Source organism: Pangasianodon hypophthalmus, chromosome 6 (genome assembly GCF_027358585.1).
Source record: "Pangasianodon hypophthalmus isolate fPanHyp1 chromosome 6, fPanHyp1.pri, whole genome shotgun sequence".
Classification (NCBI taxonomy): Eukaryota; Metazoa; Chordata; class Actinopteri; order Siluriformes; family Pangasiidae; genus Pangasianodon; species Pangasianodon hypophthalmus.
Genome location: NC_069715.1, coordinates 23439160 through 23464164, shown reverse-complemented (window position 1 = coordinate 23464164; position 25005 = coordinate 23439160). Strand labels below are relative to the sequence as shown.

The window sequence follows — 25005 nt, the reverse complement described above, 5'->3', positions numbered from 1 at the left end:
TCAATATTTGGTGTGACGATCCTTCGCTTTTTCTTTTTTTTTTTTGAAATAGTAGTCTCAGGTACAGTGTGTGCAGTTTTATAAGGAAATGAGCCGTAAGTGTTACTGAGCATCTTGCAGAAGCAGCCACAGCTCTTGTGGAGACTTTGACTGTTGCACTTGCTTCTTATTTTTGCAGCAAAACCCAGCAGCCTTCATTATGTATTTTAGTCTGAAAAGTGGCCTCTTATATAATATGCTGCTTTCTTTACTGACATACAAACATCGTTCTGCAAAATTTAATGTTGTGCTGGAAAACTAATGTTTGGAAATCTAAAATTGTTTTTGTACTGAATCAATAATGTAGAAGTCAGAAAATAAAAATCTATAACAAAGTTAGTACTAAAAAAAGACCTTTGCACAGTACTGTATATATATATATATATATATATATATATATATATATATATATATATATATATATATATAATATATATATATTGGCATATGTCAAAGTCAAAGTCTTTTATTTATCATTTGCACAGTTGACATGAAAAACTGTACATTGAAAAACTGTACACTTTTGGTAGATCCACTAAAAAATACTGGACATATATTAACATATAACATGTACTAAACAAAATATACAAATGTGAACGCAATATCAAGTATATCCAGGGTGCATATATACATACACTGTGGTTCAAAAGTCTGAGAGCACTGGAGAAAATGCCTCTATTGTGCATTCTTTTCTAATTTAATACAACAATTTTCATTACAAATTATATTATTGACAACAACATGAGTGAAAAGCAGAATCTTTGAAATATTTCCATGAATTTCAGGGTTTCTTAGTATTTGGTATGCCCCCTTTTTGCTATAATGGCAGTGTGCACTCGCACTGGCATGGACTCCACAGGTTTGTGCCAAAGTTTATGATCCATTTTAGATCAGATCCATTGTAGTGTCGTCTGAATGAACACATGCTTCAGCAGAAGAGATTAGGCATGAGGAAAATCTGACCTTTTGTACAAAGCAGTTAACATGATCAATATCACAAATTGTTTACGTTTAAATAAGGACCTAGAAATAGTGCAGAATCTTCAATATTAAATATTTATGAAATCGAACATTTACTTTCTTTTACTTTCTTTACTTTTGGACCCTACTGTGTCTGTGTGTATGTATGTATGTATGTATGTATGTATGTATATATATATATATATATATATATATATATATATATATATATATATATATATATATATATACAGCACATACACATACTTTTTAGGAAGCAAAAGCACACATACACAAGAGATACACAAAATCTTGCCACAAAAAGGGTAAGCCATGCTTCTTTAGAATATAATAAAAACATTTTTCCTTCACATATAGATAGTCAACACCTTGAGGATTTCAGAAATGTATCATGTTAGGGAGCTTGTATTACTACTGGCATGAAAATCTGAAAATTCAAAAACTGTCCCAGTATATCTGAACACCAGCGTATAGCTATACATGTCAATTTCCTTTAAACGCCTTATAAACCACACTAAATAGAGGGAGAAATAACAATAAACTACATTGCATTTTTAAAATCACTTCCACAGATTATTTTTTTCTATATTCAGAACCAAACATCTCTAATTCTGTATTAGCTGAATTCATGAGATTTATGTTTCATGTTCATTCCTATGCCTAATTAGGAGCTTATTACAGAGGAACGACCCAAAATGTTGCTTATTGTTGGATTTGCATTAGATTTAATACTGAAAAGTGGCATATTTTTATAATAGTGCATGATATTTTCAATTAAAAAAAATAATGTAATGAAATAAATAATTCTAGCAACTTCATAAGAGTCTGTAAATGCATGCATATTTACATTTATAAGTTCCAATAGAAAAAAATAATACTTAGATTGATTGTGATATCTAATGCTTTAAAATATTTCCCTATTAATCTGTAGTGTCTTGCTTTAAGTCCCTAATTTACCACTTCATTCTGCAAATGTTTTTTCATCCTCATTTCAGATTTTCATGTGGATATTATAGTTCTTATTAATCTAACTGGCTTTATTATTATTATTATTATTATTATTATTATTATTGTTGTTGTTGTTGTTTTTAAATGAACTTCTATAATATCTAGAAACCATTCCAGAGATTTGAAGTTCCACGTGGGACAGTGTGTTGCCAGATCCACTGTTTAGGTGCTTTTGTGTGGTTTTGATTGTGCACCAAACATTGTGGCTAGCCAGACAAAGTTTAAAAGAACATGAGTTAATTATATTTCAATATCACATATGAGTATAGTCTCTGGATACTTAATGGTTTCTATTTTAGGGTTTTACCTGACTTCTGTCTGATAGGGAAACAGTTGCAGCTTTAAGGTCTCCAGTTGAGGAAAAAACAAAAAAACATTAAGGTGTAATTATCACTACATCTGATCACACTTGACATGGATTACACACAGGTATCTCACAGACGGGTGATAATTAAAGGAAATAACGAGATGTTTGTCCACCATGAGCCACCAGCCAACAGCTTCAATGCACCTCGGCAGAGATTGTACAAGTTTCTGGGTCTGTGCTGGAGAAATGAACACTACTCTTCCAAAACACTTTCTCTGTTGGTCTTTTGATGACGGAGGTGGAGAGCACTGTCTAACACACCACTCCAAAATCTCCCATAGGTGTTCAGTTGGGTTAAGATGGGTGACTGTGAAGGCCATAGCATATCTTTTACATCATTTCATATTCATCAAAGCATTCAGAGAGCCCTCGTGACATGTGGATGGGGGCGGGGTCATTCTGAGGCCACTCCCATCAGAGATAAAAATGATCAGTCAGAAGAGTTTTGTATTGATTTGCAGAGATCCTGTGTGCCTGAATTTTACTTACTGCTTAAGACCATCAAACTTATGGTTATACTAGAATGGCTTAAGCAGTAAGTACAATTCACACCAACAGGATCTGTACAAATCAATACAAAGCTACCATTTTTAAAAAACTTTTAAAATTCTTTTTTAAATTTTTTAAAAAATTAAAAAAACAAGTGTAAATTCATAGACCACACTGACAATCATGCAATATATGTGACAAAAGTGACTGCACTTCACATCATTTATCATGAACACTGACATGATACAGTTAGAGACTTAAGGGAGAATATACTTAATCTAGAAAAAATACCAAATGATTAATTTTCTTGCTAGATTGCTTTGTTCATGTATTTGCAATGTAGTTTTGAATTCTACCAAAGTGTTTAGAATTTACATAAACAGGTTATGGAATGTTTAGCTTTCTCAAAATACACAGCTACATTTAGGCTATTTTTAACTACTATATTTATCTCTGTAGGCAGTTTTAGGAAATACTGCATGTAGGTGGAGTTATCAAAAAAACAAAGAAGAATCACTATGCTAAATGCAAAAAAATAAATAAATAAAAGTTAAAAAGACCTAGAATATTTATCCCCCTATCTTCCGTCCCACGTATCCTACACAGGGCTGCGGGAGCCTGGAGCCTATTCCAGAGGACTCGGGACACAAGGCAGAGGACACCCTGGACAGGATGCCAACCCATCACAGGGCACAATCACACACACTCACACACTATTTTGGAAATGCTAATCAGCCTACAACAAATGTCTGTGGACTGGGGTAAGAAACAGGAGGACCCGGAAAAAGCCCCTGAAGCATGGGGAGAACATGTAAGCTCTGCACATACAGGGCAGAGGTGGGATTGGAACCCCAAACCTGGAGGTGTGAGGCAACAGTGCTAACCATTAAAGCACCGTGCCACCAGAATATTTATTTTAAAAATAAAAAAATACTTAAAATTTTACAAAATTTATGTTATACAATAATATCTTTATTAATTAATTACCAAAACTGTCTTGGATAAACCATGAATTTACTTTAAAGCACCCTACTGTTTAGGCATAGTAATAAATTATAGGCATAATAAATTATATTAAAAAATAAAATAAATTTGTATACTAATACAACAACAACAACAACAATAATACTAATAATATTAATAATACTAATAATTGTTGTTGTTGTTATTATTATTATGACAACAACAATAAAAATAATAATAATTATTATTATTATTATAACAACAAAAACAAAAACAACAACAACAACAACAATAATAATAATAATAATAATAATAACAGTTTTCTACATTTAGGATGACTTTTTAAGGGTTTCTTCGGCGTCACCTGGCAACTCTGGGGGAGTGGGCGTGGTTATGTTCAGAGGGAAAAGGCGTAACGGTAAAGTTACCGAGCCGGTCTGAAATGAGCGAGATGGCACGGTTGTGACGGAACTCCGCGGAAATGGCGGTTGTAGCGGTGTCTGTGTGCATGCTGGTGGGGATCGTGTTTATTTGCGAGATTGCGCGGAGAGCGACTCCGAAACTGCTCTCTGGGAAGAGGAGAGATTGCGGAATTTACGCGGCGGAGATCATTTCTACGGTTCAGCTGTGCGCATGCGCTCACGAGTTAAAGCTGCTGTCGGAAGACGCGCCCGAAATCGCCCTGAGCCTCACCTACGTTATAACGGTGGTCCACGCGCTGACGTTCCGCGGCGCTACCGGTAACCCCACGGCGACGCTCGAGCGCTACTGGTGCGACTCTCTGGGCGGCGCATGCGCACTGCGGAGGACCGCGTGCCAGTTCGCGGCGGCCGTGGCGGCGGCTTTGGCCATGCGCCGCGCGTGGGCTTTCGGACTCTCGGACCTGCACGCGCGCCATGAGCGGTCCGGCTTCACGTGCGCGAGCCCGATCGCGAACGTGCATCTGCTGCAAGCCGTGGCCGTGGAGCTCGCGTGCGCTTTTGTTGTGCACGCCGCGGCGACTTTCACGCGCGGTGTGGAAGAAAAGTACAGAGTGCACGCTGTAGCCGCCGTGATCACTACAGTGGTGTATGCAGGTGTGTCCTTATCTAATACCATTAGCTCAAACTACTAACTCAGTCTGAAAGTACAGTGCAGGATACCAGCACACTAATGAAATCCCACAATGCATTGCAGTATATAATGTACAATCTCTGTGTGCATGTCCAACTCGCACGTTATGCACCATATTCTTAAGGTGCATTAACACTGGGTCCAAGTGAAGCGTTTCAGTCAGTCCTTAGATGAGTTTTCTATGGGCAATTAGTCCATTTCTTGCTCATAAACCCTTCATATGGTTAATATAAGAGCAGGGAATGTAAAAAGCCGCAGTGCATGATGGTCCCAGAGCCAGAAATGGGAAATAATCAATAAACACTTACATATGGACCATAATGTAGCCTACATTTTAATAATAAATGAGCACAGTGTGTTGAATAGGTAAGGAGTAAACCATAAAAGGATGTGCTGTTATAGGAAAATAATCAGAGACAGAGTGGTATGATCGATTATTTTTGAATAAAAGGATGTTCCAAAAGTGTTTGATTCCACTTGTACCACAGCAATTTGCCAATGATTACAATTTGTATTTATTAAAGAAAACACATCATGCTTTTTTATCCGGTTATAGTTACATTTATTGCTGTGGAACATCCGAAAGAAGTGAATAAGACCAAAAAAAAAAGTAACAGTTTGTTATGTTACAGAGAAATCGCAAAACACAAACTCCTGTCCTGAAGACTTTCCTGTGGTGGAAAACTTGCTGCCACAAAGTGCTGATACCTGAGAGTCTTTCCATAAATGAGAAATAACCATGTTAAATAACCATTTATGGAACTGCTATCAGAGACATGCTGTTATAGCAGATTAATGAACACCGTCAGATTGGAGAAGTCAACAGTGCTGAGGTATAACATGCTAATAACAACATGCATACCTGTACGCTTATGCTTTTTTTATTCAATGTCTGGTTGAAACAAGAAACCTAACTTTGGTCATGCGAGTTCAGGACACAGGACAATTCCACATATGCAATCCTCTCACAAATTTCACTCCTGATTGGACCAAAATGCTAGAAGTGAAGAATGAATGAAAGGCTGTTACAAGTAAGTTTCCAACCTTAACGCAAAGGCCCACTCTGACGGTATTTATGACATTTGTTAGACACCCTTATCTAGAGTGACTTATATTTATATAACTGAGCAGTTGAGGGTTAAAGGTCTTGCTCAAGGGCCCAACAGTGGCAGCCTGGCAGTGCTGGGATTTGAACTCATGACCTTCTGATCAGTAGTCCAACATCTTAACCACTGAGCTCCCACTACCCGCGTTATGACTCATTGAGGTGTTGCAGTGTTGCTGTTTCTATGTCAATGTTGTGGCGCCAGTGCAGCTTTGGTTTACATTTGATCCTAATTACAGTGTCATTATAGTCAAGCGTGTTATATCTGAGGAAACGTAAACATTCCTGACGCTTTTGTCTTGTTCCTACTGTCACTGACTCAGTGGTTACATGCGAGCTTGCTAAATCTTTATGCTGCAATCAACCTACAATGGATATGAAAAGGCTACACACTCCTGATAAACTGGCAGGCTTTTGTGATGTAAAAAAATGAAACCAAAATAAATCACGTTAGAATTTTTTCAACCTTGAATGTGAAATTGCAACCTATAAAAATAAGGTAAAAAACAATCAGAAACATTTTAGGAGAATTTTTTTTTTTAAAAAAAACTTCTATTTTATTATAAATGTATTATTATTTTTATTATAGCACTTAGAGTCTATCAGCTTGACACATATTGACTTCGCAATATTTTCCCACTCTTCCTTGCAAAAACGTTCTAGATCTGACAGATTGTAAGGGCATCTCCTGTGCACAGCCCGCTTCAGGTCACCCCACAGATTATTGACTGGATTCAGGTCTGGGCTCTGGCTAGGCCATTCCAAAACACTGATTTTCTTTTGGTGAAGCCATTCCTTTGTTGATTTGGATGTATGCTTTGGATCGCTGTCGTGATGAAAGGTGAAATTCCTTATCATCTTCAGCTTTCTAGCAGGCGCCTGAAGGTTTTGCACCAAAATTGACTGGAACTTGGAGGTATACATGATTCCCAGCACGTTGATTAATACCCCAGTTTCCGCTGAAGAAAAGCAGCCCCAAAATATGATGCTGCCACCACCATGCTTCACCATGGGTCACATGGGTTCTTTAGGTGATGAGCTGTCTTTTTTTTTTTTTGTCTTGTTTATTTGTTTTTGCACCAAACAAACGTTTTGGAATTATGGCCGAAAAGTTCAACTTCAAACATTTAAGTTCAAAGTGAAAAAAAACAACAAAAAAAAAAAACATGTTTGTCTTTTGTTAGCAATAAGCTTGCCAGCTAACTGTGATGAGCGATGTATATTTACCTTCTAAAAAGCAAACAGTATAGTCCATGTTATAGATTTAACAAGCTACTGTGTTGATTGATATAAAGCAAATACAATTACATACAGCGTAACTCATTTAAAGGAAAGAAGTGCTTTGTTTACTGCTGATGCTTTGAGCAGCCATGTTGATTTTACATCACTTCCTGAGTTCAAGAGTAGGAATTCTGAGTTGGGTGTTTTTTCATTTGGTTTTTCCTAGTCGGACGTTAGAAATTGCAAGTTATGACCTTTAGTCGAATGCAGCATTCGCCTTAATCTTTAGCGAGCTTATGTTCTGCGGCCATATTTCCCAGTTGCCTAGCAACAGTGTTCTTACAACTTTAACCACTAGAACGGTGAGCACATTGTATGTTCGGCAGCCTATGTCAAAGGTCACAAGTTTTTTTTTTGAGCATGTTATAGCTCTGTGATACTCTTGACAGAGGAATGTAAGGCTGAACTGCGAGCAGTGGGGGTGGGAGGCCTTTTTTGGCTACGCTGGAGTAGAGAGAACGTGCTCAGACCTCACTGCAGCCTTCTGTTTCTCATTACTTCAGTCTGACCTGTGTTTCTCTTCAGGTGGCAGTACAACAGGAGCGGTGTTTAACCCGGCGCTGGCTTTCTCAGCACAGTTCCCCTGCAGTGGCAGCACGTTTGCAAAGAATGGCCTCGTCTACTGGCTAGGACCAGTTTTAGGTGAGATGTGTACTTGTTTGAATTCATTACACATCATCTCTGCTGTTAATCTCTAAAACAGGATAAGTACTGTGTAATTGTATGCAGTCACATATCAACAGTTGTAGAAACATTGAAATATCGGCACATTGAAATGTGTGTTTCAGTGCCGTTTTTGACACATGAACAGTAATATAATTAATATTTCAGAAATGTAACCTTATTTATATATAAATATAACCAGAAATATATCTCCATCTTATATTACAAGACAACGGATGTAACTTCATTACTACTGTTCTTTTAGCTAGTTAGCAAACCAGCTGATCCTGAAAACTGTTAGAACACTGATTAATTTTTCCTAAAAAGCAACATCCTGAATTATTTTATTCCTCTTATACCACAGCAATGTGTCAATAATTATGATTTTTTTTATTTATTACTATTTATCAGTTTACAGTTATGCACAATGCACATTAGTTCGTTATTACTCGCGTTATAGCAGCTATAGTTAAAAAAATGCAGCTTGTCATTTTAGAGAGAAACCCATAAGCCCACCTTCCTGAACACTTTCCTGTATCTTAAAACAAGTTACATCTTTACCTCTGACTGTTATAAAGCCCTAACGCTGGATATTCCTTCCAAAAATGACTCTCCTCAAAGGAAACATCACCTTATCAACATTTACAAACGTTTTAAAAATCCATTCATGTGGCATGTCTGCCATAAAAGTCCCTGTGTATGCTGTTACTATAGAAATTAATCGTATTAAAATGAGTGTTTTAATTAATAAACCTCTGATTTGCGTACACTACAGTCAGAGCTGCTGGTATAGGAAATTAATTATACCTTCTGACTAATCAGAATCAAGCATGGTATTTTAATTGCCCAGAATTTAGCTTAGATAAAGAATTGCTTAGTCATTGTTTATTATTCACGTGAAGTTTTTAAGAACGACACGTCACATACTGTATGTACAGTACATCCTCAACTCTGGTACACCCCCTTAAGCCCTAGAATCATGAAGCAGCCCTGCTAATTTATTCTAAACGCTGCTGTAGGATTTTTAAACCTAAAAATGCCAGCAAATGAGCAAACTACCGTAACTGCTGGAGTAGCACCCCTAACTAACAAACCGCCATATTTCATATGCGCTAATTCAAAAGTGACAACATGTATGCTGCTTTGCTGTACAAGTCACAACACTTTCTAGAGAGCAAAATAATGCATCTTAGGGGTTACACTGCATGAAGCAGTAAAGCAGAAGTCTGTGTTTTTCTTGTGTGTGTTTGTGTGTGTGTGTGTGTGCAGGCATGGCATGCTCTCTCCTGCTGTTTAATAAAGACATTCTGGCTTTTACTGCAAAGAGCACAACTCACAAGGACCAGAACCTCCATGCTGTCAAGAAGAAGAAGAGAAACTGAACAGAACTGGAAGCTTTAAATGCTGGTTACTGTTTTAAAATATTGATTTTTAGGACTATAGCACAGGAAGGTAGCTGTTTTAGCAGTACCTGAAATGGGGTTGGTTGAAATGTCTGGATGTCTTACAGACATTTTGCAATGGTGAGAATGGTTAGGACATATTAATATATATATATATATATATATATTAAACATCTCAACATAGATTTAATCCATTTAATTGCTGCTATTATTTAGGAATCTAGAGAATACAGAAAAAAACTGGAGATTAGTAGCACAAATAACACACAACAGGTGTAAGAGACCAGACTTTGCATGACTGTAATCCAAGTTCTCATAATTTCAGCATACATCATAGGAGGAAAGATGATATACGGGTATGATGAGGTAAATCAGAAATAGTTACATGATTATCATTACACTATATCAAGACAGATGAAGTCGTAAAAGCTTTATTTCCATGACTGACACCATCAGAGAAAAGAATGATATTTCTAAACTACTGAAGGCTCTATTTTAAATAATATTCAAATAATTTCACAGCTGCAGTTTTATAAAGTGTTGAATGTCGTCCTCTTTGATAGTGACTACGTATTAATTGTACAAGTAAGCCATAAGCAGATACTGTGAAACATTACAAAATATGCAAACAGAGTGAATTTTTTCATACCTATCCAGTCTTATTACATGATTTAAGTATGTCACTAAAAAGTTTATCTCTGTAATGCAATGCAACATTCTTAATTGGGCCGTGTTTCAACCAAGACGTCTTTAGATTCGGCGCTATTTTAGCTAACAAGTAATTATTCCGCAGAACTATTCCTTAAATAGTACTGACTATTAATTATACGCACATTATTGCTGAGATTTCTGGCCAGGGATGAAGACTGCCAGTAGTTTGAGGTGAGAAAGTATAGTGAATATCTAACAAAGCACATTTCTAATACCTCTGATATGTAACAACTGGACCAAGCTAAGTTAATCAGTTCTAATATTAATGCTAATGATATCTTACAATAAATGAATGGCAATAAACAGCAAATATCTGTGTTTTTATTACTGTGAGAGGTTTTGTTAGTGCTGCACTGGTATTTAACTTCTCTACTCATCATGAGAACAAACAGCTCAGACCTAAAATGTCTTTATGAGGCAGACTTTGAGATAGTGATGACTTCATTCATCACTCATTCATTCATTCATTCGTCTGGATTTTGGATCCATGAGGTGCCAGTCCATCATAAGCCATCATGCACACATGCTCGTTCACACCTAGGGGAAATTTTAGTGTAGTCAGTACACCTATCGGCATGTTTTTTGGAGGTCGGAGGAAACCAGAGAACCAGAAGTAAACCACATGGACATGGCAAGAGCATGCAAATCTCCACATAGGCAGTAACCCGAGCCCTGGAGCTGTGAGGCAGCAGAGCTAACTGCTGCATGTACCACTGCAACTGCACTGCCCTAAAAGCTTGTCTTGTTGCATGACGGTATTCGTTTGCATGGGATATGTGTATATGTTTGGACAACCACCATGTCGTGCTGTCTAGGCAAGCACTGCTGCCTTCACTTTTTTAATCTCAGCTGCCATCTTAAGGGCAGTTCCAGTTCACATCACATTATTGAAGTTCATGATGTGGCACAGTGCTGAAGCAGGTAGCATTGGTATCTCACAGCTCCAGGGTCCCCAGTTCAAATCCTATTCTCCTCATCCATTTGGGTTTTCCGCTTACCTTCCAAAAACATGCCACATGTTGAGTTTGGCTACTTTAAATATATATATATTTTTTTCAGATAGCCTTTAAGAATGCCTTTGACAAAAGAACGTATTGAAATCAGTCTCATGGCTGGATCAGGAAGCTGTTGCAAGGTTGCGATTGACTTTTACAGGAAACATGGCGAACACATCACACACGACACTGTTGCCAAAATCGTTAACAAATTCAAAAAGACTGGAAGCGTTACGGACCAGCCGAGAAGTGGACGTCCACGAACATCCTCTGCCGAAGGCACAACGACGTGGTGCTGGCGTACAAAGCCCCCTGTGTGTGGAGACTTTTGTGACACCCTGTAGTTACTGAAGATGAATAAATGAATGACAAAAAAAGCAGAAATCTGTTTTTTAGCCCATGGAGATCTGAGAGACAAGTCATCAGCACAGTCAATTTCAGGAGCTGATCCTACCCAGAAGACATTGCTATATGAAACTATTTTCCTTTGCGAGACAGAAAGATGGAAGTTTATAGTTTAAAAAAAAATAACAATTGTGCATGCGAATAGAGTTTTATGTAGCCAAATCCATCTGTACAAGACAGCTGACATAACTCAAAAGTGCATTCCTAACAAGGTCCTGGAACCTTCTGAGGAACTAAAGAATTCTGTAACCCTCCAAAATCAGAATGACTAAGTTCCTGGTTGAGTTCCTGGTTGAGTTCCAGTTCAAACAGCACTGCAGGAACTATGACATTCAGCATGGGAGGCTCCACAACTAAAATGGACCCTGGTTCCCCCTCGTGCTTAAAGTGCCACAGTTCTTCAAAACATTCCTGCAGTAGAAACACACATCAGGTCATGAGGGAAGTTGATAAGGACAGGCAAGAAACAGTACTGATAGGCAATGCTTGCTCTGTGAACTTGATTCTTCTGCAATGTACGGTATGGACTTATGGATCGTTGACCTTTGAGCTGACGCATGTTCTAGAAATGTGCCATTGAAAAGGCCTCAAATACACACACACACACATACACACACACACACACACACACGTGTATACCAGTCTAAAAAAGTGAAGGCATTTACTTGACAAGGCCAAACAGTGTATATCAAAAACTGAAATCTTTAACTAGGTCAGTTTTAAAGATGTAATTTTTATTTGAAAGATCTGGATGAAGTACAGTCACAAGAAAAAGAAAGTACACCCTCCTTCAATTCTATGTTTTTATTTATCAGGGCCTAAATAACAACTGGGACACACACCTGAGTGCTCCAAAACACCAACCTGCCAAAAGTTCTGCTTTTATAGAGGTAGTCACACTTCTTGATGATTAACTAATCTTGTGCATTTCATTAGAAACACCAAGCTGCTAATTACTCGCTTAATGATTGTGGAAGTAGGAAGGGTGTACTTATTTTTTCCCACCTGGTTTCTGAATGTTGGTAATTTGTGGGGAAAAAATGACTACATATTGAAATCTGAGGTTATTTGTTTGTTTATAGAAGTTGGCGAGGACCTATTGTTATTTAGTCCTTGATAAATGAATTTATTTGAATTGAAGGAGGGTGTACTTTCTTTTTGACATGGCTGTATTTAGCAGTGCTATTATACAGTATTTCAGCATTGAATACATACTCAATTTCAGCACAAAAGGTTCAAGCAACTGTTAATTTTTACTAAACATTAGAGAGTTAAGGAAGAAAACCTGACAGGGTCTAAACTATATATAATAATCAGATGGAGTTGCAAACGAGGAGTGCCCTTTGCAGTTGATTATTTTCCTATAACAGCATGTTTGCAAGTGTTTTTTTTTTTTAACTCCTTTTTTACATTAACTATTACAATTTATCAGCTTACAGCTACATTTAATGTTGTTAAACGTCTGCAAACAAGTTAGTTCCTGTTATCACTTACATTATAGCAGCTATAAACTGTCATTCTCTCACTTTCTCTTGCAATTAATAAGAGAAGAAAACATTGCTTGTTACTGAGAAAGCAAAAAGCCGTCGGTCCTGAAGGCTTTCCATATCAAAAAACGTAAAGTCACAGCTTTATCTCAGACTGTTACAAAGCGCTAACACTGGAGACTCCTTCCATAAATGTTAAAGAAACACTCCCTTACAGAGAGCTTCTCTGAATCAACAACTATGCATTTCTCTTTGTTAAATAACAACACATTTTAATATTATTCATTCATTTAATATTAGTGATAGATCATGTGGAGTGTCTACCATACAAGTCCCTGTGTAAGTCACTACTAGAGGCTGTCCGAAAAGTCAGGAACCAACGGGAATATGTTGAGCAAAATCTGCCAAAATATGATATAGAGGTTGAGAAAATGTGTAGAGAGTAAGGGTGATCATGTAGAGCATATGTTGTAAATAATAAATACATAATTAAATATTTTAATACAGAATTTTCTTCATCCTGGAAGAATCTGGAGTTATTGATTTCCACCAGTTGAAGGCAATATAAAAATGCTAAAGCATTACAAATTACCCCTGAGGGAAATCCTAAAAACCAAACGTTTGCTGATCTACTGCATTTGACCGCAGGATTTGTGTCGATTCGATTTATTTCTTTAAGCAAGTCATACTAACGCACCCCCTTTAGAGCAAAGCTGCATATTAACTGTTTCAGCAGCAATATCAGTGGGAAGGTAAGTCGAGAGGAGTTGGTTTCTGTGCACAACAGGATGTTCAGCCTATCTGACTGCTTCGTCTTGGCTTCCTGTCTCACCACTCCCATGTGTAATCTGTAATTAGACATAATCCTTTCAGCAGCAGAAAGATCACTGACACGGACTATCTGCTGTCTGTGCAGCTTTTACACAATGGCCTTCAATTAGAACAAAAGCCAAACGCTAGTGCACACATAATTCATCCCGATGCAAACAACTCCAACACAAAGAGTAGTCACTGGAGTAATCCTGCTCTAATATTACATAATCAAAGCAGAGGAGATGGGGGTTAGATGACTGGTCTCAGGCCTGACCTCATCATCAGGTGCTATGTAAGCAATAAAGCATGACAGAAATCAATGATTATTTTCCAATAACAGCATGAGCTGAAGTGTTTTATTCCTCCTAAACCACAACAATGTTCACTTTTCGGTAATTTATGAAAGAATCAAATGTCTTCAATTTTGTTTCCAGTTACATTTTGAACATCCACAAAACAAGATAGATTCTGTAACTTGCATTATAGCAGCTATAAACAGTCATTCCATCACCAGTCTCTCTTTCTTCTGTCTGCTTTTAGAAGTTACTAAGACCTCAGACTGGGCTAACACTGGAGACTCCTTCCAAAAACAAACAATTCAACAAACAATCAACAAACAAATCTTTTATTTTTATGAAATATACATTTTATAAGTTACAGATGATAGTTTTCTTTATTTTTCTGTATTATTTATTCTTAAAAAATTTCACAAAAAACGTCTATTAAATGAACTCAGCGAACCTGACTGATTTTTCTATAACAGCACTAACAGTAGTTCCAGCTGCAGGGCTGGAACAATAATACATTATTGTTTCTATAGTAACACAGGAAATTGTATGATGGACATCCTTCGTAATCTAAGACAATTAATAAACAGATTAAAACATATAATTGTTCAAATGGTGAAGATTTCTGTAAGGAGTCATTGGAGAGTTGAGTACAGTACAGATGAGTTTACGCTTTCCGATTTCTTGGTAACAAAAAGAGATGCTGGTGAGGGTTCAACAATTTATAGCTGCTATAACAGTGATAACAGGAACTGACTTGTCTTGCAGATGTTCCGCAACATTAAACTTTAAACTATTAAACTATAAATGGTTCAAAAGTATGTTGTGTCGTTCTTTGATTAATATAAAATTGTAATTGTTGGTAAATTGCTGTGGTATAAAACACTGGTGTGTTTTTATTAGAAAATTATATTATTATTAGAAAACAATTAACATCAAGATGGTAACAGCCATCACACGCTACACTCTGATTACTGATTATTTTCCTATAACAGCACACACTGTCATGCTTACTTATTGTAATAATGTTGTAAGCTGTAATAAAATGTTATGTAATTATTATGATATGAAACATCACTATAAGAACAAGTTTGATATATGTAATATAAGCTGGGATCAGGTGCAGTTTTTTAATTCAGAAAATTTAATTCAAAAATTCAGTCCTAAATAAAAAGTGAAAAACAACCTCTCTTCTATACTCCTTCCATGACTAAGCAGTTCTTTAAGTAATCATGTGAGTTTGAGCCCTATATCCTGATCAGCAGGCACATGCGCACAAAAGCTCTGTCTGACAGCAGAGACTTGGGGAGAAGCTCATGAATGATTTACTGATCAATGAGCCGTGAACACGAGGGCATACAAGGAGCAAACTTTGCCCAGCTGATAACCTTAGGGCAAAACACTAAACCAAGCCAACCGGCAAAAAAGTGTGGGTAGAGGTACAGAGGCTTCCATGAACAGAAATCAAAAATAGATGGAGGTACAGACAAATGCAAAGCACAAAGAAACCACCACCACCATGGGAAAATGTTTGCTGTAAATTGACACAGTGAAAAGGAGAAACTTGAGGGGGGAAACTGAATGGATGTCACTAATGTAATTATGAATAATTTGTAATACAGTGAGTAACAGTCAAATTGTTAGCACTGTTATAATTACTGTATATAAAACTTACCTGTTATAATTACTGTATATAAAACAACTTATCCCATACCCTCACCTGGCAAATTCCCACCTTTTGTTGTGGTGCTAATTGTGCTTAATGGCATGTTTTGGCAAATATTTTGGCAAGAAAATACTGTTATCTTAGAAAAGCCATTCTAATGCAAAGGTAACTTTTTGTTAGAACCAAGGTAAATTGTTTCTCCTTTTTGTTTGAGTAGAAAATTTGAATGATTGTGTATAATGTTTATTTTGCTCATGGAAGGGTGCCAATATTTCTGGAGGGCACTGTGTTATTTGGCAGGACAACACAGGTTAGTCAGATATATAATTTCATATATACAACCCTATCTTTAACCTTTTTTATCAATATAACCCTTTTTAAATATCTTATGATTAATGCCTTTGAAATGAAAACTAAATAGTGATCTAATTGGTGTCTTTAAAAAAAAAAAAAAATTTTAAAAACTGTATGTCGGTGCTGTGGGAGAACAGGATCTTCAATGCTGGAACATTTTATAGCTTAGTCCTGTGAAAGAATATTTTATTGAGGTTGTCTCCTCTTGGATACAAAACCTTTCTTTATGCTTATACAGAGTGTAGATTCATGTTTATGACTTAACAACAAACAAAGTATGCATCATTGTAGGAAAAAAGTCTGTTCCAGACTCGCACTCTCACAAGTAAGAGTTACAGTAACAAGATACCACACACAACAATAAAATCCACATATACTGTATAAGTGCAGCTTGAAGACTGAATGTTGCTGAATATTTACAGCTTTTCCAGACCAAATTTCACACTAATAGTTTCTTGAGTACAAAAAAAAAAAATTCTGAATCTAACAATGACACCATTCTGAGCAATAAAATGGCTCCAAGAAGACGGAGTGCAAAATGTCCACTTTTTGCACTTATCAGGCTTTAAGTGCTCCAAAAAGAGAAAAAATCCACAACTAGAAGGGAATTAGACATCTTTTACAAGAGCTTTATACAAAAAACTATTTTATTTCATGGCGTTTCATACAAATATGACTTACTTTTAGAGAGCACTTATAATTTGGTCTGAAGGAAGAATACAAAACATAACACAGAAACAGAAATGGTGCTGGCATCGGGGAAACCTGTGTTGAAATCCAGCAGCTCCACTTAATGTGGGGAGCAGACTGGAGAAGTCGGCTCGCTGAACGAGTCCCGGTCACTCAGAGCCTCTTAAGTGCTTCAGGTAACAGCAGTGGAGTATACTGCATCTGCAGAAAACCAATTACAGTAAGGAATAGAAGTCTTTCCACAGATTCTTAACTAAATTGAGGTCTGGGCTTTGACTAGGCCTTTCTAACACATCCAGTTCTCAGTTCCAGTTTTGGAAGTTAAACCTCTTCCCCAGTCTCACGTCTATCGCATACTGGAACAGGTTTTCTTTTAGGATTGCCCTGTGTTTGGGTCAATCAATCTTGCCCTCAACGCTGACCAGTTCCCCAGTCCCTGATGATCAAAAGTTTCCCCACAACATGATGCTACCACTACCACGTTTCACTGTGAGAACGGTGCTCTCAGGGTGATGAGCAGTGTTGGGTTGAGGTTCTTCCACACCAACCTTGGGGAACCATATCTTCATGGACCTCACTTTTGTCATGCTGGAACATGTTTGGGCCCCTTAGTTCCAGTGAAAGCAAAATGTAATGCTACAGCATACAAAGACATGCTATACAATTTTTTGCTTCCAACTTTATGGCAACACTTTAGGGAAGGCACAAATATGGGTGTGATGATCAGGGGTCCCAAACTCTTGGTCATATAGTGTATTTTGTGTAGATTCATTGCATATGATCCCAATTAAGTCCACTGCAGTTCCAGATTGTAACATTAGAAATGTGAAAACTTCATATAGGGTGAATACTTATGCATACTTATTTATATATAAGAATTGATAAGCGACCAGTCTTGGGATTTATATAAACCACCTGATTTCCAAGTGCATCAATCTTTTTGAAATATACTACCCTTTTAAAAACAGTCCCATGGATTTGAATCATATCACTGGTTTTCAGCTTTATAAACTGACATAGCAAATACCATCATATTGACTTGTATATTTACAATTTTGCAAATTTTCATAACCACACACCCTAAAAAGAATGACAAAATTCATAAATTCAACAATACAACATGAATAACAGCCAGAGTCTGAAGATAAAACTGAAGTGCTATGTTAAGCTTGTACATTTTATAATTAAGCTCTAGCTAACAAACCTACTAATTAAAGTGTGATGTAGGTGTAAAATAAGATATTATTTACCAGTGATCAACATCAGCATCATCAAACTGTCCAGCTACTGCAGAATTTGGGTCGACCTCCATTCCATCTGGAGAACAAATACAAAGACAGAAATCAGAGATTACTTGTAGAGTGTTTACTGGTCTATAGGTTAATCATGATAACTGCACCTTATTCAAAATATACTTAGTCCACATTGTGCAGCACCACAAAACCAAAATTCAAAGAAGTGTAGCATTTAAATCAATGATTCATTGGAAAATCAAAATTACACAATTATCCACTTACCTAAATACACAAGGTGAATGTAGCTAACATGTAAGAGAAGTCTCTCACCCAAAAACTTTTCAGTACATATCTGCCTCAAACCACATTCAGATCTTAATCATGTAGACTTGGTTTAAGACACAGTTTCACTTAATGTAATCTATAATCACGTACAAGACTTCTTGTAGTTGAACACTGTACTTTTATGAATGTGTCTTGGACAACCGAAATCACCTTTTTCCTCAACCCTCTAGTTGAGGAAAAAGAGTATTTTATAGTATACTATTTTTTTTTATAGTATATCATCTCTTGTTTAAAAAAAAAGACCATGTAGATTGAAGAAGGTATGTGAAAATTTAGGGTGTATTATAGAAAATTTTGGGGTGTTTACCAAATATTCACTAAGACTTCATTTGGGTTAGGTGAAAAATTATGGCACACACTTACAAGCAGCCTCATCACTGGGCTTTGGCCTGCTGCTGACACCTAGTGGTTACTTAATGATATAACGCAAAATCTGATGCTATTTAAGCTGAACATTTCACTTATTGATTTAGTGTACTTTCAACATCAGTCCTACTTGCAACTCAAAAACAAACTGGGGACATCACAGACCTTCAAACTCAGCTGATGGCTCATCAGTGCGAACTCCGGCCATGTGAAACTGTTGCGTGACAGACTGAGCGAGCATCCCTTCGAGTCTTTGCAGCGTGGCCTGGCCCTCTGCAGTGAGGTGGGACAAACCCTCTTCATATGTGTAGAACGTAGGTATGTCACCCTGGCCTTGATGTGAATGAGAAGGAGAGAGCACAGTAGTGAGTGACTTTGACTATGTTGCTGAAAGTGCATGAGGGAATGTATGTGTATGATCTATGAAAAACTTTATTAAAACAGATTCTTTACCACTCTCCTCCTCTTCCTCTTCATATTCCTCCCCTTCAAACTCCTCGTTGTCAGAGTCTGCATCCTCAGGGTCAGGGTGCAAAGCCTGGCAGTCACACATGGCGGAAAACATGGACTCCACTGCAACACACAACAGAGATTAGTTAATCTGTAGAACTACTTGCTCAAATGGCTTTACACTGGCTTTGCCAAATAAATGACGTATTCCCACTAGAAAATAACACTGTGTATAGAATGCACCTGTATAGTGCATCATCAGCTATTAGTGTAGAAATGAGTGTTAATCAATGGTTTGCTGCCTATTTGGCAAGCTTCAAATGTTTGATGTACCCAAACAGAGTGGTCAAAACCCCAGTGCTGATCTATTTTAGGGGAATCAAATCCTTCAAGTCTGTAGCAGAGCAGTGAGTGTCACAGACTGGCTCAAGATCCTCGGAACAACTATCTGGAACCAAAAAGCCAAGCTAATATTTCACAATGAGAAGGAAAAAAGGGGAGGAAAAAAAAAAAAAAAAAAAAAAAAAAAAAAAACACAACACACTCCTCTCTCTCACCACATCGATTTGTTTCTTTCTTGCATGAAGTTAACCTTTGGTGTGCAGGGTTGCCATGTCTTAGCAAAATTTCCATCCCAACTACAAATAAATAATTACACTAAAAGAGCTGAATCTGTCCCAAAAGTTCAGGCACTCAGAAAAAGAAAAAAAAAAAAAAATCTCCTTTTTTAAGTCTTTGAATGGGAAACAAGTTCACCATGGTGCACATGCATTTCAGATTTGTTGTTTCAGTCTAACCAAGTTTGGCATAAAAACCTTGGCCACCCTGTTGGTGTGAATCAAGCACAGGGCGATTTACTTCACCTTCTATTCTGCTGTTACCTAGTAGTGCTGTGAAAGTCATGCAGCTCTCTGTAGCTCAAATGTTTCTGAAGCCTATGTTTTCCTCTATAGCGAAGCAGCCGGGATATGGGAAATTTGCTTTGCTATGAAGCAGAGAGACTTTGCTCTGTGGGTGTGTTATTAGTATCCTAGTGTATTAGCTTGGAAAAAACAGTGCAGTTGTGAGAAGACTGTTTTTTTGTTTTTTTTTAACTGCTGTAGCCTGTCCTGATTTGAGATAAAGAGAAAGCTACGTTTTCAGAAGAGGGAGTGTGGGCTTGATTAAGTTTAAATGTTTATTACACCTCACGTAATATAAGCAGTATTTTATGAATAACATACTTTAATATGCAGTCTGCTGAATGTATTGTTTGAAACACCTCATTTTGAATGATTCAACATGCTGTATCATTACACCCCTATAGAGAAGCCTATTTTATTGTAGACCCGACACCACTTGTATCCCACACAGTCTCAATAAACGGAAAATTCATGATTAGAACTGTTTACTATTGGTGATGTAGATATTAAAGTACAAAGTCAAGTGTGACTTGAAATCAGTGAATTTGATTTGCTATGACTAAGACATTACTATTAACCCAAAAAACGATAGCCTTGCCTTTTCGTTGCCCAGAATCAAATTTCCTTACTCTCACATGTAGCACTTAATGCAAAAAGCTTAAGGTTTGTGATCAACTGCTGCACTATAATCACACTGCTTGTTTCACGGTGTGCAGTTTCATGAAATGTGGAGCTGTGCATGAAAAATCTTCAATTTAAAGCAAAGCAGAAATCAAGGTGCACACACTCACAAGCTGCTTTATCACTGGGCACAAATCGGATCTCGGTGATGACTTGATCTTCATCATCGTCGTCGCTCTCCTCTTCGCCTTCCTCATCTGGAGCTTTCTCCCGCATCTCAGCCTCATTTTCATCTGGTAATTCAGTCATTCAGATTACAAAACGTCAAGCGTCAAGCAAGTCTAAATTGTTAATTGATAATTGTTATCTTAGCAATGACCTATAAAAATGTATTGATTTCTAAAGATGTACAACCATTTAGGAAAAAGAAAATCTGTCTATCAACCTGACACAAATACAATATTTAACCAACTACTAGTTTTTTACATCATTTAACATGCATGTGTCCAAAATGTATCTGAAGGTGTCAGGGCACAGACATTCATCTGCCTACCATTCAGTTTTTTGTTGACCATCACGTACAGATGCTCCTGTGGATAAGCACTCAGGTCTCGGGAGATGGCGTGCAGGCTGATGGAGGGATATTCCAGTGAAAAACCCATTCCTGAGCCATTGAACCACGACAGGCACCTGACAAGAAAGAATATTAATTCTGTTACTGGTTCTTATACTACTTTTAAAATTTCTCACTCCCATTCTACCGTTATTACAGCTAAAGTCAAACGGACACTCTCAAAAACCTAATTCACACAATGTTCTCCTTATCCTAAATAAACCTATCAGCCAAGACATGCTTGGTGTGGAACATCTGCTACTCTCATTTTGCACTGTGCTAACAAGTAAGGAAACATTATAATCCCCAGAATATCATTGTCCAAATCACGTCTAAAGCATCATACACTCACTTCAACAAACCCTATCGACTCTTCCAGTAATCTTACCCAAGGCATTTTTTCCACTGCACATTCAAAAACAAAAACCCAAACAGGAACCAACTGAACTAATGCAGTAATGACAATAAAAGCAAGTGCATCATCATTACCTTCAATTTGATAAGAGTTTCTGAGAAATTATATATTTGTGTAGGTTGGAAAGTAAAGTAGTGCAACACTGCCCACTTTTTTATGTAAATGTTTGCTTTCTGTCATTCTGTGTTTGCGATGTAGCACATTGTGATATTGTGCCCTGTGATGAATTGGCACCCTGTCCAGCATGTCCCCCTGGGATAGGCTCCAGGCTTCCCACAACCATGTGTAGGATAAGCGGTACAGAGAATGGATAGATGAATAATAATAATAATAATAATAATAATACACTTTCTGATTTCAGCTATTAAACAGATTCAGAGAGTGGCATAATGTTACACCCATAGTATACAACTATAAAATCGACATATTCTAATATTTTACAAAACATTTAAGGTGAGTGTGTAGTTTAGACCTTCAGCTGGCATGATGCTAATCTGGTGTCCATAAGCCTGCCTTGTTTGTTAGCAACATTAGCTTCATATCATCAGTGTAAACCTGAAGAAGCAAACTTCACAAGTGGAATAAATCTTGGCTGACTGACTACATTTGAGGTAAACTGTGTAAAGTTTATTTTTAGTCAAACTATACCTTTAAAGAGCTATGTTAAGCTGGAGCCGAAGAACATTAATGCCTGTAGCAGACGTGTGTCATTCTCACACACACTAACACACATACATAATAAACAACAATAAAGAAAACAAACACACACACACGCACACACACACACACACACACACACACAGAATAAAGGCTAATGTTGCTGTTACTTACGATTCGGCCACATACAGCGTCCCTGTGCCGAGTCCCTTACCGTCTAAAACCGCTGTAGTCTCGGCCTGCTGATGCCGAACTCCCTCAGCAGGAGGAGGCAAACTTTTTAACAAAACCATATTTTCACAAACTGACTAAAACACTTCACCTGTCACCTTATTTATTTCCTAAAGCTAGCTACCTCGCCTCAGTGGTCTCAGCGGCTAAACAACAACAAGATGCTAGCTAACAACAACAGAGCTGCTAGCCTGAAATAGCAACTGACGTATTTTTAGCTAAATATAAAAACGAATACAGCAGCTTTACACAATAAACATTTGCACAATATAGTGTAAACTGATTAAAAAGCGAACAAACGCTTTGGAAACAAACTATTTTCTGCTTAAAGCACCACACTGGTACGCGTTACTTCGTCGTTTCCATGCGCGCCACATGAGCTCCAGGGCGCGTCTCAAATCACTACCTAGCGCCCTACCTCCTCCTGTGCTGCACTCAGACTCCTCAGCTCTTTTCAGGGGGAAGTAGCTAACGCGTAAAATCGCCAGACGACGTCAGAGTCTAATTTGCATAGCAAAAAGGGGTAACTTGAATACTTTTTGGACACTTTTAGAGCAGCATAAGATATAATAGAGTTTTATCAAAGTAGAAAATAATATATTATAAATAAATAAATAATAAATAAATATTATAAAAAGAAGTCTCCTTTGATCATGGCACCAAAAACTACAGTATTTACATATTTACCACTGACTTTATATACTGTAGGTGGATGAAACAAAATATTTCTGAGGGCGTCTAGTGGCTGGCTACAGGACGATGTTCTAACCCCGACCATTCCCATGTTAGTCAGTGGCTACGTTTACATGCACATCAATATTCCGATATTAATCAGAATTTGGCGATATTATAATTAGTATTGAGTCATTTAAACGCTGCAATCCGATTGGCTGATTAAAGCATTATTCTCTTTCCCCAAATTCCGATTCCCACCCCTGGAATAATCCTGTTTTAATCAGAAATTTAACACCTCATTAAACACCTCATTCAGAAAATCCACTGTAAGGAGATTGCACTGCAAGGAATTGTGGGTGCTAACAGACGCTTAGCTGTAGGCTAGGTATTTAGAAATGGCAGCTCAGTCATACTTACAATAACCATTCCGATGCCTGTACGATATAAACGTCATATTCGGAATCTGGCTGCAACCCGAACATAGACCTTAAACGGAATTTGATGTGCATGTAAACGTAGTCAATGGGACAGGTGGCAAACTTCAATTTTAAATTACATCTCCACAAATTATTTACAAAAATAGTATTCTGTCATTTTTACAGTCAAATTCATTTGACTTTGATATCTCCCTCAATGTTTTTCCTTATGATAAATCAAAGGGTATGGTTTGTGAAGTGATTGACAGGTTTGGTCATGATAGTTGAGTCTCATGAACACACACACACACACACTTTCCACACACAGACCTCAAGCTCTGGAAAGTCCTGTAGCAAAACCATGTCTCGTTCTGCTGTAAACAGTTCTAACAGACCCTCAGCGGGGAGTTTTTCTTTGCAGTTTTTCACTACGTTGCTCATTTTGATGTCTAAGCTAGCAGACCAAAGCAAGCGAACAAAGCGATGGCAGAAACCAAGGCAGCTAACACTAGCTAAATTTCATAATAATCTATAATTTACTGTATGACCTTAGCGAACACTTGAAATATCTTGGAAAGGTTAGCCAGTCACTCCTTTTTAAACGAACTCCACAGACAAACTGAGTGGAACATAAGAGCGCACTTCTCCAGAAGAGCTAGATGAAAATGATTTTTTCCCCTCAAAAAATAGGTCAATGTTACCAGTGTCAATGTTACCAGAATATTTTCAGTTGGTACCTTATATTCACTACTTATGCTTTCATTACTTTTGATTAAAATAACAGATACATTCAGCTAGCTAGCAAATGGTAGCTAGTAAATCATGACTCAAAGCTCTAAAATCTTTTCCTAACAGTAAAATCAATAAACCTGTGAAAATTAGACGACTACCATTTAGCATTTTGGAGATGAATTACTAACGATGTATTTGCCCCTTTGAGTTAGCCCATGCACCATATTAATTTGCACTTCAGGTAATGTCAGTGTGTACACTCACGTACCATGTCCATCACTAATATGGGCGCGTGACAGGTCCGGTCATATCTACTGCACAAATTCTGGCTCATTCTACTGTGCAGACTCTTGCTCCAATTTTTGCAAGATGGTGCCTCTCTTTTAGACCCAAAAAAGCCTTCAAAAACACACAAAGGTAGTGAATGGTGTTGTGTTGTCCGCTCATATATACAGTCACTGGTATTTACAAAATTGATCATTTCTATCTATAATGCATTCAAATGAAGCAGTGCTAATGAGTTGGGA

The 25005-nt window shown here is 37.3% G+C and overlaps 2 protein-coding genes across 2 annotated transcripts; one reads left to right on the top strand and one right to left on the bottom strand.

The window, feature by feature from the left end:
* Positions 1 to 4246: 4246 nt before the first annotated feature.
* aqp11 (aquaporin 11) lies at positions 4247 to 10433 on the top strand. Its single transcript, XM_026913338.3, has 3 exons — positions 4247 to 4923; positions 7872 to 7988; positions 9279 to 10433. Exons 1-3 carry the CDS (start codon positions 4329 to 4331, stop codon positions 9389 to 9391), a joined length of 825 nt encoding a protein of 274 aa, XP_026769139.3. The 5' UTR covers positions 4247 to 4328; the 3' UTR covers positions 9392 to 10433.
* A 5853-nt stretch (positions 10434 to 16286) lies between these two features.
* clns1a (chloride channel, nucleotide-sensitive, 1A) lies at positions 16287 to 23077 on the bottom strand. Its single transcript, XM_026914027.3, has 7 exons — positions 22599 to 23077; positions 21293 to 21429; positions 20910 to 21032; positions 19220 to 19339; positions 18932 to 19099; positions 18071 to 18137; positions 16287 to 17021 (listed from the first exon to the last, which is right to left on the bottom strand). Coding segments are annotated over exons 1-7 (735 nt in total). The 5' UTR covers positions 22718 to 23077; the 3' UTR covers positions 16287 to 17020.
* Between the last annotated feature and the right edge of the window lie 1928 nt (positions 23078 to 25005).

Bases quoted from the DNA above. Each gene is read 5' to 3' on its own strand.
- aqp11 (XM_026913338.3), top strand. From the start codon at position 4,329: ATGGCGGTTGTAGCGGTGTCTGTGTGCATGCTGGTGGGGATCGTGTTT. The intron at 4,924-7,871 runs GTGTGTCCTTAT...GTTTCTCTTCAG, and splicing joins CACTACAGTGGTGTATGCAG to GTGGCAGTACAACAGGAGCG. The intron at 7,989-9,278 runs GTGAGATGTGTA...GTGTGTGTGCAG, and splicing joins CTGGCTAGGACCAGTTTTAG to GCATGGCATGCTCTCTCCTG.
- clns1a (XM_026914027.3), bottom strand. From the start codon at position 22,717: ATGGTTTTGTTAAAAAGTTTGCCTCCTCCTGCTGAGGGAGTTCGGCAT. The intron at 21,430-22,598 runs GTAAGTAACAGC...CTTTCTTGTCAG, and splicing joins ACGCTGTATGTGGCCGAATC to GTGCCTGTCGTGGTTCAATG. The intron at 18,138-18,931 runs GTCTGTGATGTC...TTTGTTCTCCAG, and splicing joins GCCATCAGCTGAGTTTGAAG to ATGGAATGGAGGTCGACCCA.